Here is a 20,419-nt window from a genome sequence, read left to right as displayed (position 1 = left end):
GACCTCCTCCCCCTCTTTTTTTTTTTTTTTTTTTTTTTGACAGCTCAAATGTCTCAAGGACTGATCCATTTAAATTTGCCTGACATCAGTCTTTTGAACTTCTGAACATTCACTACATGTGGGGACTTTGCAGCCATTACCACTTCTTCTTAAAGCTCCTGGCATGAGACTGACTGATGTTCAGCTGAACATCATTTATTCTCTTGCAATCCCCATTTTCACAAGACGGAATTACAGTTTCAATACTGTCATACATAACTGAAGTTTATATAGGTGGCTCGTAATGTTACTGTTGGTTTTACCAGGCCAAAGTATTCTTTATATTCAATGCAAATACTTAGAGACTTGCTCTCAGATGTTGTCTCCACACTCTGTTTTTTCTATCTATCTAACCTTCTTTTCCAATCCTTCTTCCAACTTTACTTAACCTGTAAGAGGGGATAATCAAGTACTGTAAATAAAATCAATCAGTTACTGTTGTCTTTGTCAAGAGATGGAGTTCTGATACAACTGTCTTCTGAAAAAATAGTGTTTCTCTCAACAGAAGATGTCATTGCCTTGTCCCAATAGGAAGAATACAGAAGAATAGAAAATCCTCTCCTTAACTTTAATATCTTTTCTTTACAGTTCACCTTACCTCTAACTATTAACTTTATCATAATATGTCACTGTGCATCTTTTTCAGCAATTTTCATTCCTCCATACTTATGCCTCTGCCTGTATTCTTTGCTTCTCCTAACACAGCTTGAGGTGCCATCTCAACTTCTTACTGCAATGAAGATTGATTAAAAGCCACATTTTTCCAATATCAAAATTGTTTTGCAAATTTGCGTGTAAAAACAGAAAAAAACCCCCGTACGTTTGCTAGCGACTCACAGTATTACAGGAATCACTAAAGAGATGTAGTTACCAGCCTAACTACATAAGGAAATTTTCAAAGTTTTATATATATACTTTAACAGCAAAAGTAGACATCCCATATCCATTTACAGTCAAATGCATCTATTTAATTAGTTAATACAGTATATGCAACATATATAGGAGGAAAAAATGAAAAAGTAGAAAACTTAAGACTTCCATCTGAAAAGAAAATACTATTCAAACCAATGTGGGACTGTAGGAATAATGATGTCACGAGAACCACTTTTGAATATGAATTTGAAATATCACATAGTGTGAGAAGCCAAATCAAGTAAGACGGCAGGACACACTTTTCCAAGTCAGGGTCAGAACGGTTACATGTAAATTCAAAAATCACTCAAAATTACTGTGTGAAAAGCTTTTACTAGATAAACAGAAGTATCCAGGTGAAGTCTTAAAGGACTACAAGTAAATATTACAAAAAGGCATCCCAACAATTTTAAATAATTTTCTGAAATACTTACATGAATTATTTCCCCACTTTCATAGACTACAGAAGTAAGCACCAGGACAGGATCTGAACAAATGGTCTCTGTGAGTACTACTGCATAAACACTTCACATGTAGCCACTCACATGTATTTCTCTGTTTTGTTCTCTCTTTTTTGGTGGGGTTTTTTTGCCTTTCATGGATTTAGAGAAAGTCCAAAGAAGGGCAACTAAAATGATCAACGGTTATGAAGAGATTAAAATGGCCTGGACTTCTCAGTTTGGAGAGAAGGAGGCCAAGGGATGAGATGACCAAGGTTTACAGAATCACGAAGGTGGTAGATAAAGTGACTGAAGAACTATTGGTCACCAAATCCTGAAATACAAGAACTAATAGGAGAGCAGTTTAAAGCAGGTAGAAGAGAGAGTACTTTAAGAGAGGGTAATTTAAGAGTTGGTAAAGAGCTTCTGAGACTCTCTCCTGCCAGATGCAGGAGAGAACCTCTCAGGAGGTTCAGAAAGGGATTAGGCAAATTAACAGGCAATAAATTCATAAATAGATACTGAAAGGATGAAGCAGGGGTGTACCCCTCTCTAATATGATTTTGGATGCTGGGGTAGTATTAGGAAAATAGAAGATGGAAAATGGCCAGGTTCATGGGATCTCCCTAAACAGCACCTCCTACTGCCACTGTCAGAGACAGAAGGGTAGGATAGATGGACAACTGTCTGATCCAGGAGGAATTGTCCTATGTCCTTATGTTCCTTTTTTACATAGCAGTACAGCTATAAAAATATAGTTCAGCATATTATTCCTGACTTCTCACAGACTTTCAGTGCAACTCAAAAGGCAGATTTTCCTTTTTTTTTTTACCCCATATGAATACATGACATGAAATCATGTTAATATACATTTTATACTGCATTGCACAAAATAAGAAAAGCACTAGTTAGAAATAATGATACTTTTGCTGGCATTAAATGGTAGCTGACCAGGTCAGGATGAAAGAAAAGCTGAATTGTTTCACTACGGAGTAGTTTATTAAGGGGCAGATTTTGTTAACTTAAAAAAAAAAAAAAAAAGCAAGAGAGTCAAAGTCCAAAACATTACAGTGTAGTATCAAAACTCATGGAACACTGAATTAATTATGAGAACCCACAAAGGCTGACACAGATTTGGAAAAACAAGACCATACTCATAATATAAAGCTTATTCATCAAAAATAGGTGATGAGAATATTACACTATGAACTGACATGTCACATGGTAAGTAATTCTGAAATCAAAGATCCTTATTGTTAACAAGCAACCACTAAGTCTAGACAGACAGACTAGTTAGATACTGCCCCGTTCATAGAACCTCATGTGAAAGTTTGCATCCAGCCATAAGAAACAAAATGTTTTGACAGTCTGGGTCCAAGGATTTGTCTTGCATGTGACTTCCTATTTCCTGCCAACACCATCTTGAAACTCCACTTTTATCCTAGACATTTGTTCAGACTTCTTCAAGGTGGGAAAATAATTGGTACCCCAGGGGACTGCACAAAGACATGGTAAGTTCAATACCTTCCAGGTTATTTAAGCAATCCGTCTTCTCCAGGACCAGCGTTCCAATCTCCAAGAACTTATATGTTATATTCCATTTTCAAAATGGCATGAGGGAGTCAAACATTTTAATATAACAGTAAGTCAATGTAACTTGATTATCCTAAATTCCATTAAAAACACCAGCTGCAATCAACTACTCTACATAGCTTTGTACTACAAACTTCAAGGGATAGCCAACTCTTCACAGCTGATGCCCTAGTCTATACTGAATCATCACCTATGAATGTTTTTTAAAAGTCAGACAGTAACAACCACAGAATTTTTTGGCCTTTATTCAGGTAATGCTCTACTAAGGCTGCACGTATGTCTAAATATTCACTTCTCCATGTTATGTATGCAAAGAGAACCAAATCCTGGAGCACACAGATACAGGAAGACATCTGGGTTACAGCTCATCCAAACTGGCCATGTAACAGCAGACTGTGGAAGAGACTTATATTGCCATCTTGCCTTTCCCACCACTTATTTATTCATGGGGCATGAATATTTCCACCTTGTAGATTCATTTGTGCATGTGCTTCAGGGACAGAAATGACTGCCATGGTCATGTAGGAGCACTTTGCTTACATACTGACAAGGTGCCCACTCCAGAACTGCACAAACATACACAAAGGGGCACGTGCGCTTCCCCCCTGGGAAGTTACCCCTTCCCTTTGGTTGATTTTACATGTCTGAGCATGATAAGTGAAACAACCTACCCATTCTATCGTGGGGTAATGAGGTGCAGAAATTCAATTTGTTATGAATAATATATACCTCCTGCCAAAAATAGGTGCCTGTGTAATTTTTTGGTCCATCAGTAATCCTCTTCTGTAAATGGGTCTACTCTTTGACTTTGCAGAGATTGACAATGAAAATAAAATGGAGAAAAAAAGATAGGTGTACACTAGAGCAGAAACAAGAGAAGAGGAAGCTGGAGAATTAAACCCTATTTTAAGAACAGGTGGTCTCACTGATCTAACAAGACGTAGCACTATGACTTATATTGTGTGGATGGCTATATCGCTTGACTATCTGAAATTTCATACAGCTACAGTTAAATTATCATTTATCCAAAATGCTGATACATTATAAGCGCCTTGTAGGCCAAAGCTTTGTCGTGGTGGAAAACCACAGCTGTACTTCAATGCTGCCATTCATAAATTTAGCAAGCATTGTTCAGCATATTCAAAAAGCAAAAAGACTAAGTAATATGAGGTTGAAGGACAATTTACCCCAGCTAGCACCAGTTCTGTACATTCCACTGCTTTGTTGTCAGACAACAGCCAAAAAAAACCCCAGAGATGCTTTTTAATTATTCCAGTCCTTATGTGGAAATGTCCACTGATTTATTCCTTAGGCAGCTGAAGTTGTGACAAAAATACCACCCAAAGTGGCAGCTTGTTATGCTTATATGATGTCTTTCCTCTACATGAAATACAAAGAATTGAACTAAAAGTTTCTCAAGTGATTAGCTCTGAATCTCTCTTTGTTTCCCCTATCATAAAACTAGTCTAACTTTATGATTTCATACTTTTAAGTCAGTCTCCTCTGAGGTTAGATTCACCTAGTCATATATCTTAGACTTTGTGAAACTACTCTAGAAATTAAATCCATTTGAAGATTTTCATATCAATGCAACACGGCAAGTTTTAAACATCAGTTTTATCTGTGGTTGTGTTTGACATTGTCACATTTCTTGCTTAAAGTAAAGAAAAAACAACTCAGGAAGACGGAATTCTCAGGAGCTTTTAAAGGCTGCTCCAAAAGCAAACTCGTCCCTTGTTTGCCAGACACTGGAAGATGTTGAACTGCGTCCAGAGCTTTCTCCACTTATTCCTTGAGTGTCAGTTTGTCTCTTTCAATATTAAAATGTTAAACGAAAACAGGGCAGGAACCAGCCTCAGGGCCCAAGACCTGTCATCAGAGGCAACCCTAACAGAATTCCTCTGAAATCATCTTAAATCTCCATCTTAAAACCATTTTGCCTTCTGGATCGCTACATTTCATGGAAAGTGTTCTAAAAATCTCACCGCTCCTAGAGTTCCAGTTTCCAGGCTAAATTTATTTATGGATGGCTCTATTTATGCCATTATTTTCTGTTAGCTTAATTAATTACTTATTATTCCTCACTGGTGCCACCTCTACAGATGTTTTTATAACCGTATCCTCTCTCAGCTTTTATTTACATTCGTTACATAAATGAAACAAGTGCTTCTGGTCTTCTTTTACATAACAACATCTGTATGCAACAAGTGACCAAAACCAGACAAGGAATGCCAGCAATGAAGTCTCACCATGGTCCTGCACAGTGTAATAACACCCTCCTGCCTCCACTGAAAATGCCTCATCTGGAACATCCTAATATCTCATTTATTCCTTTCATTGAACAGATGACCTGGTCATGCTGTAATGAATGCATACATCTGTCTCCTCCTCATTTTCTCACAACAGTTCATTCCACAACTCACAGCAGAAAATTTTATTAGTCCTTAATTCAGCAAATCCCAGAATTTTTCCGAGTATGATCCCACCTATGGAAGAACAGTGTAAAACAGTCCCCAAAACTAGCACAGTACCAATCCATCAGTTTCTATCTGCTCTGTGGTATCTGTCACTGCCACGACCCCACTCAGAGACAAAATTGCTACAGGTACCACACTAAGTATACAATTAGCACTTTGAAGGTGCATTTCTGCTCCTGCAGTTCTTCAACATCCAAGTTCTTCCTCTGCTATGCCTCTGTAGCAGCAAAGGTGCACAAAAGTGTGTTTTCACCGAACCTATTTAGCATGCTTTTATTCTTCTGTACTAAACTCCTCAGTAAATACATTAAGTGAGGCCGATCTAAAGATTGACACTTACAGAATATATCCTGGTTTGGAGGGAGGTTAGTATTAAATACTTTCTAATAAAAAATGTTTCTCTCCACTACCTTTCCAGTGGAAAGTGTTTCCCAAATCATGCTCAGTACTGAAATGCAACAGGTAAAAGTTACTTGCAAAGATTAATAACTAAAGACAGGTTTCCTCTGATTCTGCTTCAGGGCACCTCTTACTATGATATCCTTAACTCTGACAATTTATGGGAGGTGTGAAATATCCTTGTTAACATGGTGAATGCAAACCAATCCTAATAAAGCTAGAGCCTGACTTCACAAAATGTTACGCAGGCCTAAAACTGGTTTTGTAACACTGCAGACGAAGTTACACAAGGGGATGTAGCATGCTTCTTAGCATGCTTCCTGCGAAGCACTGATGGTAATTCTGTCTGTTGTTCTTCTCTATGGCTCTGCACGGGTGAGTCAGCACCGGTCATGAAGTAGGTTATTGGACCAGACTGCAAATGTTAGTGTTCCACCAACATTTTGAGCAGTTGTCCCACACCCATAAAGACAGATACCCTGCCAGACTCGCCGGATTGCTATTAACACAATAGTAAAAGTCACTACTTGCAAGTAGTTGCTATTACAGTTAAAAGCTTGCAGACTAGGGATTTTTTTTACCTTATTTTCTCATAAGCTTAACGAAAGCTTCTAAAGGGTAATAAAGGCCAGAATATCATGTGAATATCTGTCTGGTGAAAATACTAGATATCTTTTCCTCTTTTGATCAGTAATACATTCCCATAGCTATTAAAAATCTCAGCAAAAATACAAACAGAGTATCGACAGGAAAACTTGATTTGGGCATTTTTATTTACCATTAATTAAATTCTTAAATTCTTGCACAATCAACACATTAATGACAATTATGACCCCCTTCCTAAACACATACACACAGAGAGGCATTTTTCCAGCAATATGATTTGATCAGTAATACATTCCCATAGCTATTAAAAATCTCAGCAAAAATACAAACAGAGTATCGACAGGAAAACTTGATTTGGGCATTTTTATTTACCATTAATTAAATTCTTAAATTCTTGCACAATCAACACATTAATGACAATTATGACCCCCTTCCTAAACACATACACACAGAGAGGCATTTTTCCAGCAATATGAGGCAGCATAACCAAGACTCTGAGAAAACTTTTTTTTTTAAAAAGTTCCGTTAAACCCCTTCCATTACTGAGTACATGGACTGAATACCCACTGAAAATGTAGGGAATGAGCAAAGTAATTCTTAATGTTGTGTATCATAATTTTCATTTTATAGTCTCACTCTTCACATGCTTAGCAGTTGCCTAGGGAAAGACTGGGACATGAGGTACAGGGGAATTATTTTCATTGCACATTAAAACCAAGATATTTTTTACAGACCTGATTTATGGGCTTAGAACTTCAGAAAACCAGGGTTCATCCTTTCTCCTTTTCAGGATATTTTTTTTCCCAGGAATTTGTTCTCTTTTTAATAATTTGCCCACATTTTGAACAAGTTTTCCTATTGAGGTAGAAATAAAGTCAGACCTCCTGATCACTTTCTGAACAGCATTAAAACAGTGGAATATAATGAAATTACTGGAAGCTGCCCTGCTCTGCTCTCTGTCTACCAAATAGCTACAGCACACTCAGCAACAGTACCAGCTTCCATTCATTGCCTCAAGTTTTCCTAAAACTCAGCTATGAACTGTGAACACATCACACTCATCGTCCGTGCTTCAAGCAGCAACCACAGCGGAGTAAACAGTAAATTCTAAAAATGGCTTTATACTGTGTATAAAGCTTGCACAGTGTAAGTATTTACTGACTGATGCAAGTTTTCCGGTTAAAACTTTCTTATAGAACGGTTGGCAACAACTCCAGGTCAGGGGCAGAGTTAACAGACTGGTTCTGCATGGTCAGTCAGTAGGCTCAGGATCATGCACTTAGAATTTCTGTGATGTTTCTCCTCTGTATTTCTGTATTTCTGATCACTTGTGGCAGAAAATTCATGTGAAATATTAAGTCTAGTCACAGTCCTAGGGCAAAAATTTCTGTTTAGTAATGCCTCATATTTTTAAGAATGGAAGTAACACTGGACTAAACAGACCAAAAATTTCAGCAAACTACTCCAATGTTAGTGAACTCAGTGTTTTTGAATGCATTGCTGAATTGAACTATACACGTTCCTTAATAACAAAACTAAGATACCTACCGGAAAAACAAATGAAAACCAAATCTGTCTCTTTTTCAGAATTTAAATTTTAAGCATGGAGGTTATGATCTCCATGTTTAAAACTATGGAGTTGGGTTTTTTTAAGACAGTCCTCATTTCCACTGTGTAGTTCTCCCCAAGTTCAAGCTTGGGACCTGACCCTCCAGACAGATAACCTTAATATCCCACATTCAGGACAAAGTATGTTCTTTAAGTTCCACCAGCATAGAAACAAACCTTGAAAACCTCAAAAGGTCTTTTGTTGTCTCTGAATGTGTCTCATCTAATCTGCAGTCAAAGTTATCTCATTACATATACTAAATTGCGACCACATGTATAGCCCTGAGTGTATACATATCTCTCTCTCTACATCTACGCACAGATAAGAGAGAGCTCATAAGAAGCCCCTTCCTCGCTGAGTCCCTGTAGGGAAGTCGTGAACAAATTGATTTTAGCATGAGTTTTGAGTTTGTTGAGCTTTCTGGAATGGTGCCTAGCACCTGTGTGGTGAAAAGCCCAGGAAACCTGACACAGATCAGCCATTTTGGAGGACCGCAGTGCCGAGAGCTGTATATTCAGCAGAGCAGAACTGCAGTTCCAGTATTGCACTTACACACTTTTTCATTCATTACATGTTGCTATTCATGTAAAAACAAAGCATAATTTCAGCATGTCTTTTTCTGAGTTAAAGCAGAAGGCTGTGTGACTACTTCCTTAAGACTTAGCGTGAGAGACCTCACTAAACCCCTGCTACAGCATAAACTTACAAAGAGGAAACCAGGTGAAACAGCCCAGAGACATCACAAACAGTGGCAGAAGCTGAACTGTAGAGAACCTACAATATTCCAAATGTGCTTTGTAGAAGCAGGTGAAAATTATCACGTACACACAGAGGGGTGTCTGTGCTGTGTCTATTGATACCTTCACCTAACAAATTTAATCCTTTGACTCAAGTACTTTGTGCTGTAGAAGTTTCTGTACTGCAACATTGTAAACAACCTATTCAAAGCACCTTTATGTCATTACTCCTTTTCTGGGGTGGATAGAAAGAGTTTCTTTCATTTCTACAGGCTTTGGAGCAGGTTTCCTAGGAAACAGTTTCAGCCAGCCTGGCATGGGTCAGCTTATACCTTATTCCACAGGAGTATCAAACCAGTGCAGTAATGATCAGTGTGTTGACCATTATGGCCAAGTAGTGTGGATACTCTAATACTTGAAGCAATGCTACAATGTCTGTACAAAAGCAGAAATAGCAGATGCTGTCAGGACAATGACACTCCTGATACTTTTTAGCAAGAATAATTGACCAGAGCATATACCACCTTTTTACTGGCCAAACACTTCCAAAATGTTCTGTGAGTTACAAGTCTACTTCTCCTGATAAATTCATAACCTTGTACAGTCATTTGTGGAATAACAGAAATAAACTAAGTGCATCAAATGCAAAATATCCCTCGGCATCACTGACATTAACGATTTCCTTTCAACTCCATTTAAATTAAAATAGGACCGGGGGACATTTTTTTTGTTTGTTTGCTTTTTCTTAGGTGGTAATAAACACTTTTGCTTTGACCTTTGAAAGGAAAGATGTTACTACCATTGCAAATGCGTAATTATGATGGCAATAAAAGAATAGCTTTAACTGTTTTTTTTCTGAACAGAATTTTGTCCTGCATTTTAAACAAGTACAGTCCGGGAATAATTCATTTCATCTTCATGTAACACAATTTTATTCCTATCAACAGAAAAGAGAAGAAAGAGGTTTTTCAAACTATATATTAAATAATCTTCATTCTTTGCCATGATGTTCTTGTGCCAAAATTACAGAGAAATATGGTAAACTTCAAAATGGTTTCTAATTATATAAATCATTTATTTAATTCCCCTGAGCGAATAAGCTGAAAATAAAGCAATCCAAAAGACTGTAGGCTTTCCATATGAAATAAGAGCCTGTGCTCCTTGTTTGAAGATAACCAAAGGTATTCATCTCATTTTAGGTTCAAGATGGCAGTTTCCATTGATAGGAGCCCACATAAAGCAGACCACGTTTAGGGATACTTTTGCATAATTCATTGGCATAATTCAGCATAGCCTTATTTGCTTATTGCACTGTTCAATATAAGGTCTAGTTTCCAAGAGGAAAAATTCACATGTGCCAATTCTTCTGAAGTCTTATATGGAAAATTCAAGTGAGTCTTAAAACATTGGCAAGGCTCTGGGAAAGCCTTCAACGAAGATTAAAGGTCCCAGAACACTTTCAGAAGAAAGTAGACTTAAGAACCAACTACTCCTATAGGGAAAACAAAAGAAGATACGATTATTTTGTTTCCCCCACACCAAATCTCATCTCTGCTTGGAAGCACGGAAGTGAAGTGTGCGCCACTACTCATTCCAAGTCATATCTACAGAAGGAAATTATTGTAAAATAAGTGATGGTGTGAATTTTAAGTACAAAAGCACTAGATTGGCTTTTTCACTTTTTTTCAGCACTAGATCTCAGGTGGATAACCATATCCAGTAATGCCAATCCCACAAGCAGCCACTCAGAGTCATTTTCTAAAGAACATAGACTTCTTACATTACTCAGTGCTGAAGACCAAGGCAATGATACAAGGCCACCTACCTTTACTTGTCATCTAGGTTACAGAAAAAAACTTTTTTCATCTGAGCAGCAGACACTAGCATATTGTCTAATATCTAATAATCTCTTGTGAGAAATTAAGACATCTCTTTTAGATAAAGTAACATAAGACTTGTGGCAACTTTTCTTCCCTGTCCCCTATCAGATGCTTGTAAAATCATTTCTTCTCAAGGAAAAAAGCCTGAGCAAAAGATTTACCCCTTTTCTTCAGTGGAATAGATATTTCTTGACATGTTGAGAGAATCTTAAAGTCACTATCAAAGTTGTTTTCCACAGAACATTAGAAAAGTATCATTTAAAAATGGCAGTAGCTAAGACCATTCATGAAAACTGTCAGAATGGCTTTGATTTGGGGGGACCCCACATTTTAGCATTTGTAAGACAGCAATCTGATTCAAAGCTACTTCATACTAGAACAGAATATCTTTTTCAACTTTACAGCTTAAATAAAGTAAGTGATTGTGAATTCTGTCTGTAGCAAGGGATTATGCAAACTGAAATGAAAAGTAGTGTCTTTATTTCAAGCAACTGAGAAAAAATGGATGGAAAGTATAAGTCAGAAGAATAGAATGATTTGTCGAGCACTGGAATTGACAAGTACCTTACCTGACTGAAAGACTTCCAATCTTTTTGATTCTTTCTCCTTCTAAATGTGCATCTCCTTCAGCTATTAAGAATCTATCCTTTCTATGGGCTAAAAGTGCACAGAAAATCCCTGAGCTTGTCACAATTATATGAAAACCCACAGCACTTGGTATCTCAGAAAACAGTCCTATCTCTGTACTAATGCCAGTAGAGTTACCTTTGAATCCTAATTTTCTTGCAAAAGATAGATAGTTTACTCCAACTAAGTGTTGTGGAGAAGCAAAAGACATAATGGAGTTCCTTTCTCTCTGGTGCTTAGTGCACAAGTGCCATGTATGTCCCTAGGATTGGGAAGTGGATTTACTGATTGCATCCTAACACGTTGGGAGAAACACTTTGTGCAATGTCAGTTTGGTATTTTACTTCTTCCAAAAGAGCACAGAGCAGAAAGAGAAACACATTATGACTCCCAGAGATTATCTGTGACCTGTGTTTAAGTGGTATTCACATGGACAAATCATATCCATGACTGGGTAAACCAAGACATTCTTACACTGTATGGATCTTAAAGTATTTGCCGTGTTTCTCATTTACATCTGCATAACACCTAGGAGTAAAACTTCCGAAACTAATGAAGTTATAGTGAGTGATATTGGTGCAAATGAAATCAGAAGCCAAATTCCTGACCTTGTAGAAGCAGCAATATCAAAGATGACTTAGAAAGGCAATAAGGAGCTGCAGTGCAGATCGAAAAGGAAATAATTCCCTGGCCTAAGTCTTAGGTATTGATGGCAAATCAATACCTTGCAATCTGAATTGTTATAGCCCCCCAGCATCAACTGAGTCTCTCATAAAAGTGTACTTTATTCCTAATCTTTCGAGAGCTGTTCTCAATGCTACATCTCAATCAGACTCATTTTTCTAGTTATTCCTCATGCAAAATAAAAACAGGAGGAAAAAAAATTTATTTGCTGCTCTTTGTGAGTGTAGCAGAATCTGTTAGCTCCTCTTCACTTTTACTGCTTCAAATGTTTCACAACAAAAGCAAACCTGCAAACTCCAATTCCAATGACTTTATCTCTCTTTTGTTCTTTTAAATACATTTTTTTCTCATTACATATCATTCATTAATGGTAGAATGCTTCTTACTCAGAGAGGAAGAATTTAAAGGAACGGGCAAGACTACAAAGCACATAGATTAACTTTTTTTATAGACGTAGTTTTTCTTAGACATAGGCAGAAGTACATCAATATCAGCGTAACGTGTTGATGAAAATCAAAATATAAAATACTTCAATTTTCCATCATATTCCAAATCTAGCCTCAAGACTTGCCTCAAGGTTGCACAACTGAGAGACTCAGTACAACTCATTTTAACAAAAATCCTGGAACAGAAAAAAAACCCTTTCCTCCGGCCGTGCTGCCCACAGTACACAAGGGGAGATTGAACAGAACACCAGGGGAAAACAGTGCCACTGGGACTCAGGTTGGTGATGCTCACTGCAATCACACATTTCGGAAAGCTCTGCGGTGAAATGGTGGCAGGAACAGAGCTAGACGTTAAGCACAACTGAATTCAGTAATTTTCTGGATTGCTTGCTTCAGAAATGCTTCCTAATGCACACGAGCAAACCTTTATTAATGACTTCTATGCAACACAGAACACAGGAGAAAGCAATTGAAAAATGGTTAGTATCTCACACAAAAAAAAAAAAGGCAGAACAGGCATATTAAAAAGAAACAAAATAAAAGAACTTTGTATTGTCAGAGCCACAGGTCTAAATACTCCAAACAAAAAAACCATTGAGGCTCTGTTTTATACTCTTCAATTGAACCTGCAAAGTGTCATTGGAGATTTTTTAGTGAAACATCACAGTGTACTGGGAAGAGACAATCAGGCTTTTGCAGCAAATTCATACTTGGCCTGTTTCACTTATTTTCCCTGTGCCTTAATTGAGCCTAACAGTTTACTGGCACTCATTCATCAGGATTTATACCAAGTAAAATCAAGATGCACTGGGTTCATCGACTTTGAAGGCCGTTTCTGTTCATAGTTATTGATATCATCAAGAAATGAAACTTAACACTGGAAAGACCAAGGGGATGGACAAGAACCACAGCCATAAACTGTAAGGTATGGCCTTGCACACTGCGCAGTTCCTGAAGGAAGAAAGGAAATAGGGAATAATCTCCCTCCGTTTCAGCTTCCTCTTATTCTTCTTTGCCTCCATTTCTGCCAACACATACTCGTTCTTAGCTGATGAAACGAGGACAGAATAGTGCTTTTTGATTCCTCTCATAACCTCTGTGGTTGACTTCAAATTCACCTGTAACTGCCCTGTGTTTCAAACAATTCTATGCCACACAGACTTGCAACATCTCACTTTTCTTCTTAGGTAATACGTCAATGAGTACATTGTACTATATAAATATTCAAAAGAATGACAACTCAACCTTGACTTTTCTTAAACATCCCTTTTGCTGGAAAAATTAGCACCTTTTTGTTCCAGGAAAAAATACTTTACACATTAATAATGAAACACTGTTGCATGTCTCCCCCTAAACATGCATATATTACCATTCACTTCAGTGAAACTCAGACTGATACAGCCTTATCTGAGAGGAAAGTGATACTTTAAATTTTTAGGTAATTTTTGCTATTTATGAAAAACAGCTGCAAACCTGAATGATTAAGAATGTAGTGTGCTTCACTCTCTGTCATTCCGGTGTCTTGTTACTTCACAAATTAAATCAAACACTAATGGCCGTCTAAAACAATCTTTTCCTTGTCTAGTTTAACTATTTGCTTCAGAAATTTCTGGTTTCATTATGATGATGACTTAATATTTAATCACGAATTTCCTGACAGAAACAGCAAGAAGAGAATTTTATGCTGATTTCACTGTTTTTAAAGACAGTGGGTTTTTTTAAACAAAACATTAACCTTGCAGGAAAAGATGTGATTTTCTGGGGGTGATTTGGCATTTTTCATTTAAGAACTTTAAAAAAAAAAAAGTTAAAAGGTTTAATATAAGAATCAAATTGCCTGAAATTGTGACAAAAATTTTTTAGTTGAGGATTTTCTTTGGTTCATACTGTAAATAGTTATTTTGGGATTTCTGTTTCCCTGAAGAAAACCTGAAATATTACATTTGGATTAAACCAAAACTTAATTCATTTTGTGTTCATTTTTGAGTGCAGCAGTTGAAATCGAAAAGCTATTATTTGTACAGCCTGTGAAGGTTTATTAGCTTTAGGAGACCTTTACGTAGACTCTTGAAGCACTGCTTGCCTTGCCCTTCGATATAACACAGAAAACTGGCCAATAATAATTTGGATGTCAGAAAAAAGACAAACAACTTTCTTTTGAAAATGTTGTTAACACAATTTAGTATGCCAAACTGGCAACCTGAACTCTTACTGTGATTTCTAGTAGCTCGGGGCATGAGTGACTCGGTGTTCAACCAGATTAAGCTACATTTATTGCTGGAAAGCTCCACTGTTTCAGTTCTCAAGCACGGTACAGATGAAATGTTCAGTATAAATATGGATTTGCCTGATTATACTTTGAAAATCTGGATACAAAAATCAGGCCTCAAATCCTTCTATTTAGTACCTATGATATTCCAATGATAAATAATTTTAGGAATAATTTCACGTGCACAGCTGGTACTGCAGGAGGTGATTCACATGCACAGCCCAGCCCATCTCTAGTTTCTCTTCACCAAGTAGACCAGGTTTATCAAAGCGAGTCCCATGGTCTAAGTAGCCGAAGCCCTGGCTGGGGCACCAGTCCTGTAACCATTTGCTGACTCGCCAGATTCGACTGGTCCTTTCAAATTATGTTGTTGTATGTGTGGACAGATGCCCCTTTTGTATCTTTAAGTGATGATCGGTATATGTATCAGTAATAATAAGCATTCTCATAAGCAAAATGTTGTCCCGGCCAGCAGGAAAGCTCATAAACTGGTGCCAGATACTAAATGAAAAATTGCTTTATGTTTCCCACAGGAAGATGTAATATGAATTAAGGACGGTGCCATGATGTTTATATGTAAAATGATTTAATTACGTTAGCTGAAATTTTATAAAAATATCAACCTAAGACATGTAGGTATGGGAAATTTCAGCTCTTTTTTTTTTTTCCTGGTAAAACTACAAACAGTAGGAAACGGCACCTTGTACAGAGAAACGAAAGGAAGTGTTGCTAGCCATCCCTATTATTCCTCAGTATCCACAGTACAAATGAACAAGAGACCTCCCGGCACAGGCCTATCATGTCTGGTTTCCTTTTACCTACAAAAAGAAAATCTGTTGTGTAAACTTGTGACATATTGTACTGAAAAAGGTAGCTGGGCTAGTATTTAACATAGCCGAAGAGGGAAAGACAGGAGTGAAAATTTTACGTGACCCGCAACTTTTCTTCTTGTGTTTCAAGCACAAAACAGAGGTCCTCTTCATTTCTGCTTAATGGAAACTATGGAAGCTAACAGATGTTACGATGCCTGCAGAAAACAACAAATGATAATCACCAGCCAAGGAAATTGTTAGCCTCTGAAATTAAACAGGTTACTGCAGTTGCTCATTTCCTACAACCTAGTGTTTACTCAAATCACATCTAATCACTGGGGACAAGGAATATACTTGCAGACCACAACAGAAAAAGACACCAGGGTCAATAAAGGCCAAACGAGGTGTCCAAATAAAACACCCTGTAACCTTATTCCATGATTACGTGTACAGAAAAAAGTAGTATTTTAGATAGCCAAATATAAGTAAGCAAATACATTTCTTGGAAGAATCAATACAAATAAAGTTAGAGAAGATTTTCATGTTATTTTCCTTAGGAAAAGGAGGATATCCAGCCAAGGGGAAAAAAAAAGAAAATAAACAGAAATTTAGGAAAGTCAGATTAAAAGGAAAACTATATAAAGGCATATTTGTCTTTGCTTTGACTTACTTTAATAATCAAATGCAAGAAAATTATTAATGGATGTTGAAATGCTAGTCTAAATAAAATAGGCTAATGTATATTATAAAATAGCATTATTAACTCCTTCTTTCAGGTGGTAAAAATGATGATTGTGGTTGTGCTGACATTTGCCATCTGCTGGCTGCCCTACCACATTTACTTCATAGTTACTGGGATCTATCAACAATTAAATCGGTGGAAATACATTCAGCAAATCTATTTAGCCAGCTTTTGGCTTGCCATGAGCTCTACAATGTACAATCCCATTATCTACTGCTGTCTTAATAAGAGGTAAGAGCTGGTTATGAAACAGTTGGTATGCATAACTTCAATGAGAATATAAATAGTTTAAATAGGATAAAAGACAAAGAATTTTCACTTGAATAGTTTTCAGTTAGCAGGAAACAAAACAAAACAAAACAAAACACTTTCTTTAGGTTTGTACTTGCAATGAATCCCAAAAAACCAAATGCGCACTTCCAATAAATACTTTGGTCTACTTAAAATTTCAGAGCAAAATTCAGTATTCAGAAACCAAACCTTCCCGTTTCCATATACAAAATTTAAAATCTATAGCAGTTTAATATTTTTTGGCTTGCAAAACATTAAAATAAAGAAGTAAAGACAGTCATTAGTGATATACAGTGTAATCTGTGTGTTCACTAACTAACTGTAGCCACAAATTTGTTTTGCAGGAAGGATATCATATAAAATGTGATTTACTGTGTATTTTATACCTTACCATTAGATTTCTACTGAGCTCTGAGGTCTGTAACAGGCTAATAAATATTTATATTCTCATTACTCAATAGCAAATTACAGTACTGTTTGATAGCAATGCATTATGCTCTGAATTTCAAAAGCATTGCACTGGTTGAGTTTGGTGAGATTTTACAGATATTTGGCAGTTTGAGACTACTGGATTGCAGAATGAAATCATGTTTTTCGTTTCAGCCTGTAGGACCAGGGTCTAAACAAACATCATCCTGACCATCCTATTTTTCAGTATTTCTTCTAGTATTACTGGATAAAGACCACCAAGAACAATGAATTAGTTCACAAACTCAGTCAGTATGAATCGGTACTGAATAAGTAATCTTAAATATTATTTGAAATCTCTTTTGAATGAGCCGCCAGTGACAAGTTTAATTGCTGACGAGTTTTGTGCCAATTTTGTTAAATATTTATAAAACCCCAGTAAAGATCATGCAATACATGTCAAAAGGAGTCTAATCAAAAATGAAGTGACCAAATCCTGGTGAGTTTTTATTGGTGTAAAAACACTGGAGTCTGCCTCCTTGATGAGAATAGCTTATGATGCTTAACATTCATAGTCTTTTAAAATGTCAAGGTAATGCATGATTTCATATAGCCTTCTGCCCCTTTTGATCATTTACAACTGTTTAAAGAAGAGGTAAAGTTTTAGTATGACGGAATGAAATCTTAACTCAAATGGCAAATTTCCCATTGATTTCAACAGAAACCAGATTTCACTGGGTGTCCAGTGTCTGCAAAACCAAAAGCAAGGAAGAACCAGGCCTCATATTTTCTCAATTACAACCATAAACTCTCTAAAACATTGCCATTTTCTTCAAAAACTTTTTACGGCACAGTTACAACAGACGTTATTCATAGAAAATTAATATCTCTGATGTGGCTTATGTTGACACTCGTACACTGCAAAATTAAACGTCTGGATTAAAGAATACAAGTCAACAAAAATTTTGTAATTTTGAGACACGCTAAAGGTCACCTTGTTCAGAATTTAATGCAAGAATGAAATATTGGTTAAAGTTTTCTTATAATTATGTTCCATATTGAAATCAAGAAGCCTGAACATCTGCTTCCTTTTCATGCAGTAGTAAAATACAGCCTGTTGCTGGGAGTCAGATCAATTCATCCAGTACTATTATCTCTGCTGGATCTAGTATCAGACAGAGTTACACCACCTATCCCAGCCTCATCTTCCAAGCTAATTAGGATGTTACTTACATATATAGATAAAGACAGCATTATTTCAACCATGCCCTGAATGAGAAAGAGGATAGAAGGTGAGATAAAAAATAATACAGCCTAAAGATGTTTGGGTTTTACAGCTTCCTTCACTAAATCCATTTCCATCAGAGGTTCTTTCTGTATTTTTCATAATGTTGACTGCATCTAAACAGAGGAATGCTGAATAGCAAGCTACCTGCTCATTTGTTATCATGTGACAGCTCTGAGGCAAACTTAAAAAATTGAGGAGGAAAGAAAGTTATTTCTGTGAGATCAGTCAACTTTCACTGAAAAAGTAATCTAAAATTTTATCTATAGTCATCACTATGGCAGCTGAACCATTGCTCCAAAAAGCTTACAGACACAATAAATAACAGAGCTGATTGTTGAAACAAAAACAAGAGAAACAAGACAAGTGAGAAAGTCTGATAAGTTTTAGGTCTAGGTGAAAAGGTGTTCTTTTTCAGGTTACACATAAATATACAACAAATTGTTTTTCTAATATATTTAACTTCTATTCTGGAAGTGCATCCATACAAAAAGTAATAATAGTCTTTATAGTAAATCTCTGCCTCTGAATTGAAATAAAAAGTAACCCTGTATGAATATTGCAAGCACTAATGTGCTAAAGCCTCAAAATTCCTGTTTATGCATTGTTCACATTCAGTGTTTAACTTTCTAGGATCTTCTTTAATTATTACAAATGATTTTCCAAATATTTTATATGAACAATTATTCAAAATTACATCATTCCCATTTAAGCACCTCTGTTAGAGAGGGAAACACAGAAGGGATATTGGAATCTGGAAGCTGGGATGGTATTTTAGAGAAAAGAATGCTACCAAGTTTCTTGCTGAGAGAAGACAAAAAGATAGGTGCAGATTTCATCATAGGTCAAATCAAAACAGTTTCTGTGAAGACAGCACTATGAAAGCTGGTATTTATTTATTTAGGCATGGGCAAAGGAAGGGAAATTGAGTATCAGGAAAATACCAATGTTAAAATGCAGGGAAAGTATATAGAAAATCAGAAACAGAAATGAGCTGTTACCACTGTCTTTTTTACCCTACACAGACTTTAGTCAAGTAAACTCCCACTAACTTCACCACAAACAGGATTAGGGGCGAGATAACTAGCCGAGTCAGTGTCCCGTCAGCATGGTAGATGTTTTCAGATGAAGGCCTGTGGTTGTCTCTCACAAGCACAGGCTTTCACCAAGCATCCTTCCTCCCAGGTTCCGAGCTGGCTTCAAGCGAGCTTTCCGCTGGTGCCCCTTCATTGAGGTGTCCAGCTATGATGAACTAGAGCTCAAGGCAGCCAGGTTTCATCCCACCCGGCAAAGTAGCCTATACGCTGTGTCCAGAATGGAGTCCAGCATGACAGTGGTGTTCGACACTAATGATGGAGACAGCACCCACGCCAGCCGTAAGAAAAGAGCAGCTCCGAGGGACACGAGTTTCAATGGCTGTTCACAGAGGAATTCCAAGACCGTCTCCACAACCTCAAGTCTCACCAGTTCACTGCACACATCAGTAAGTGATTATTCCTAAGCATTTCATGGTGGCAGTTGCCAGAAGGGCAGCACTGGACAATGCTCTCCTACTTTGGGACTAGATATTCATACCACAGGAAAGCAAACATAATTCCACTGACGAACCATAGCTATAAATATTGTGAAACTTTTAGGCATCGCTTACTTTTCTGCTTTGGAGAGAAAGAGGAATTTGAAGACATATGTATGCATCAGGCCGAAAGCACAGTCGCACCTTATACACGGCAATGTTTGTAGGGATTATCTAAAATAAGCCAATGGCAAGAAAAACATTGTTTCAGATGTATTTGACCTGTGGCATTTATGTTTCACCTACTGAAACAGGCTCCTTGTCCTGGTTTCGGCTGGAATAGAGGTAATTTCATCCTAGTAGCTGGCATAGTGCTGGGTTTTGGATTTAGCATGAGAATAATGTGATAACACACTGATGTTTCAGTTGTTGCTAAGGAGTGTTCGTACTAAGTCAAGGACTTTTCAGCTTCTCATGCTCTGCCAGCGAGGAGGTGCACAAGAAGCTGGGAGGGGGCACAGCCAGGACAGCTGACCCAAACCGGCCAAAGGGACATTCCATACCATATGATGTCATGCCCAGCATATAAGCTGAGAGGAGTTGGCTGGGGGGCAGCAACCGCTGCTCGGGGACTGGCTGGGCATCGGTCG

At 37.2% G+C, this 20,419-nt stretch overlaps 1 protein-coding gene across 1 annotated transcript in view; it reads left to right on the top strand.

The window, feature by feature from the left end:
* TACR3 (tachykinin receptor 3) overlaps window positions 1–20,063 on the top strand; it is a 39,726-nt gene extending 19,663 nt beyond the window's left edge. The window contains exons 4-5 of the mRNA XM_009273561.2: window positions 16,307–16,503; window positions 19,442–20,063. Coding sequence (XP_009271836.1) covers window positions 16,307–16,503; window positions 19,442–19,757 — 513 coding nt within the window. The 3' untranslated portion in view covers window positions 19,758–20,063. The remainder of the gene's footprint in view (window positions 1–16,306; window positions 16,504–19,441) is intronic.
* Window positions 20,064–20,419: the final 356 nt, after the last annotated feature.

This window comes from Aptenodytes forsteri, unplaced genomic scaffold (genome assembly GCF_000699145.1).
Source record: "Aptenodytes forsteri isolate BGI_AS27 unplaced genomic scaffold, ASM69914v1 Scaffold93, whole genome shotgun sequence".
Classification (NCBI taxonomy): domain Eukaryota; kingdom Metazoa; phylum Chordata; class Aves; order Sphenisciformes; family Spheniscidae; genus Aptenodytes; species Aptenodytes forsteri.
Note: the sequence above shows the minus strand (reverse complement) of the source record. Positions and strands in the feature narration are given on the sequence as shown.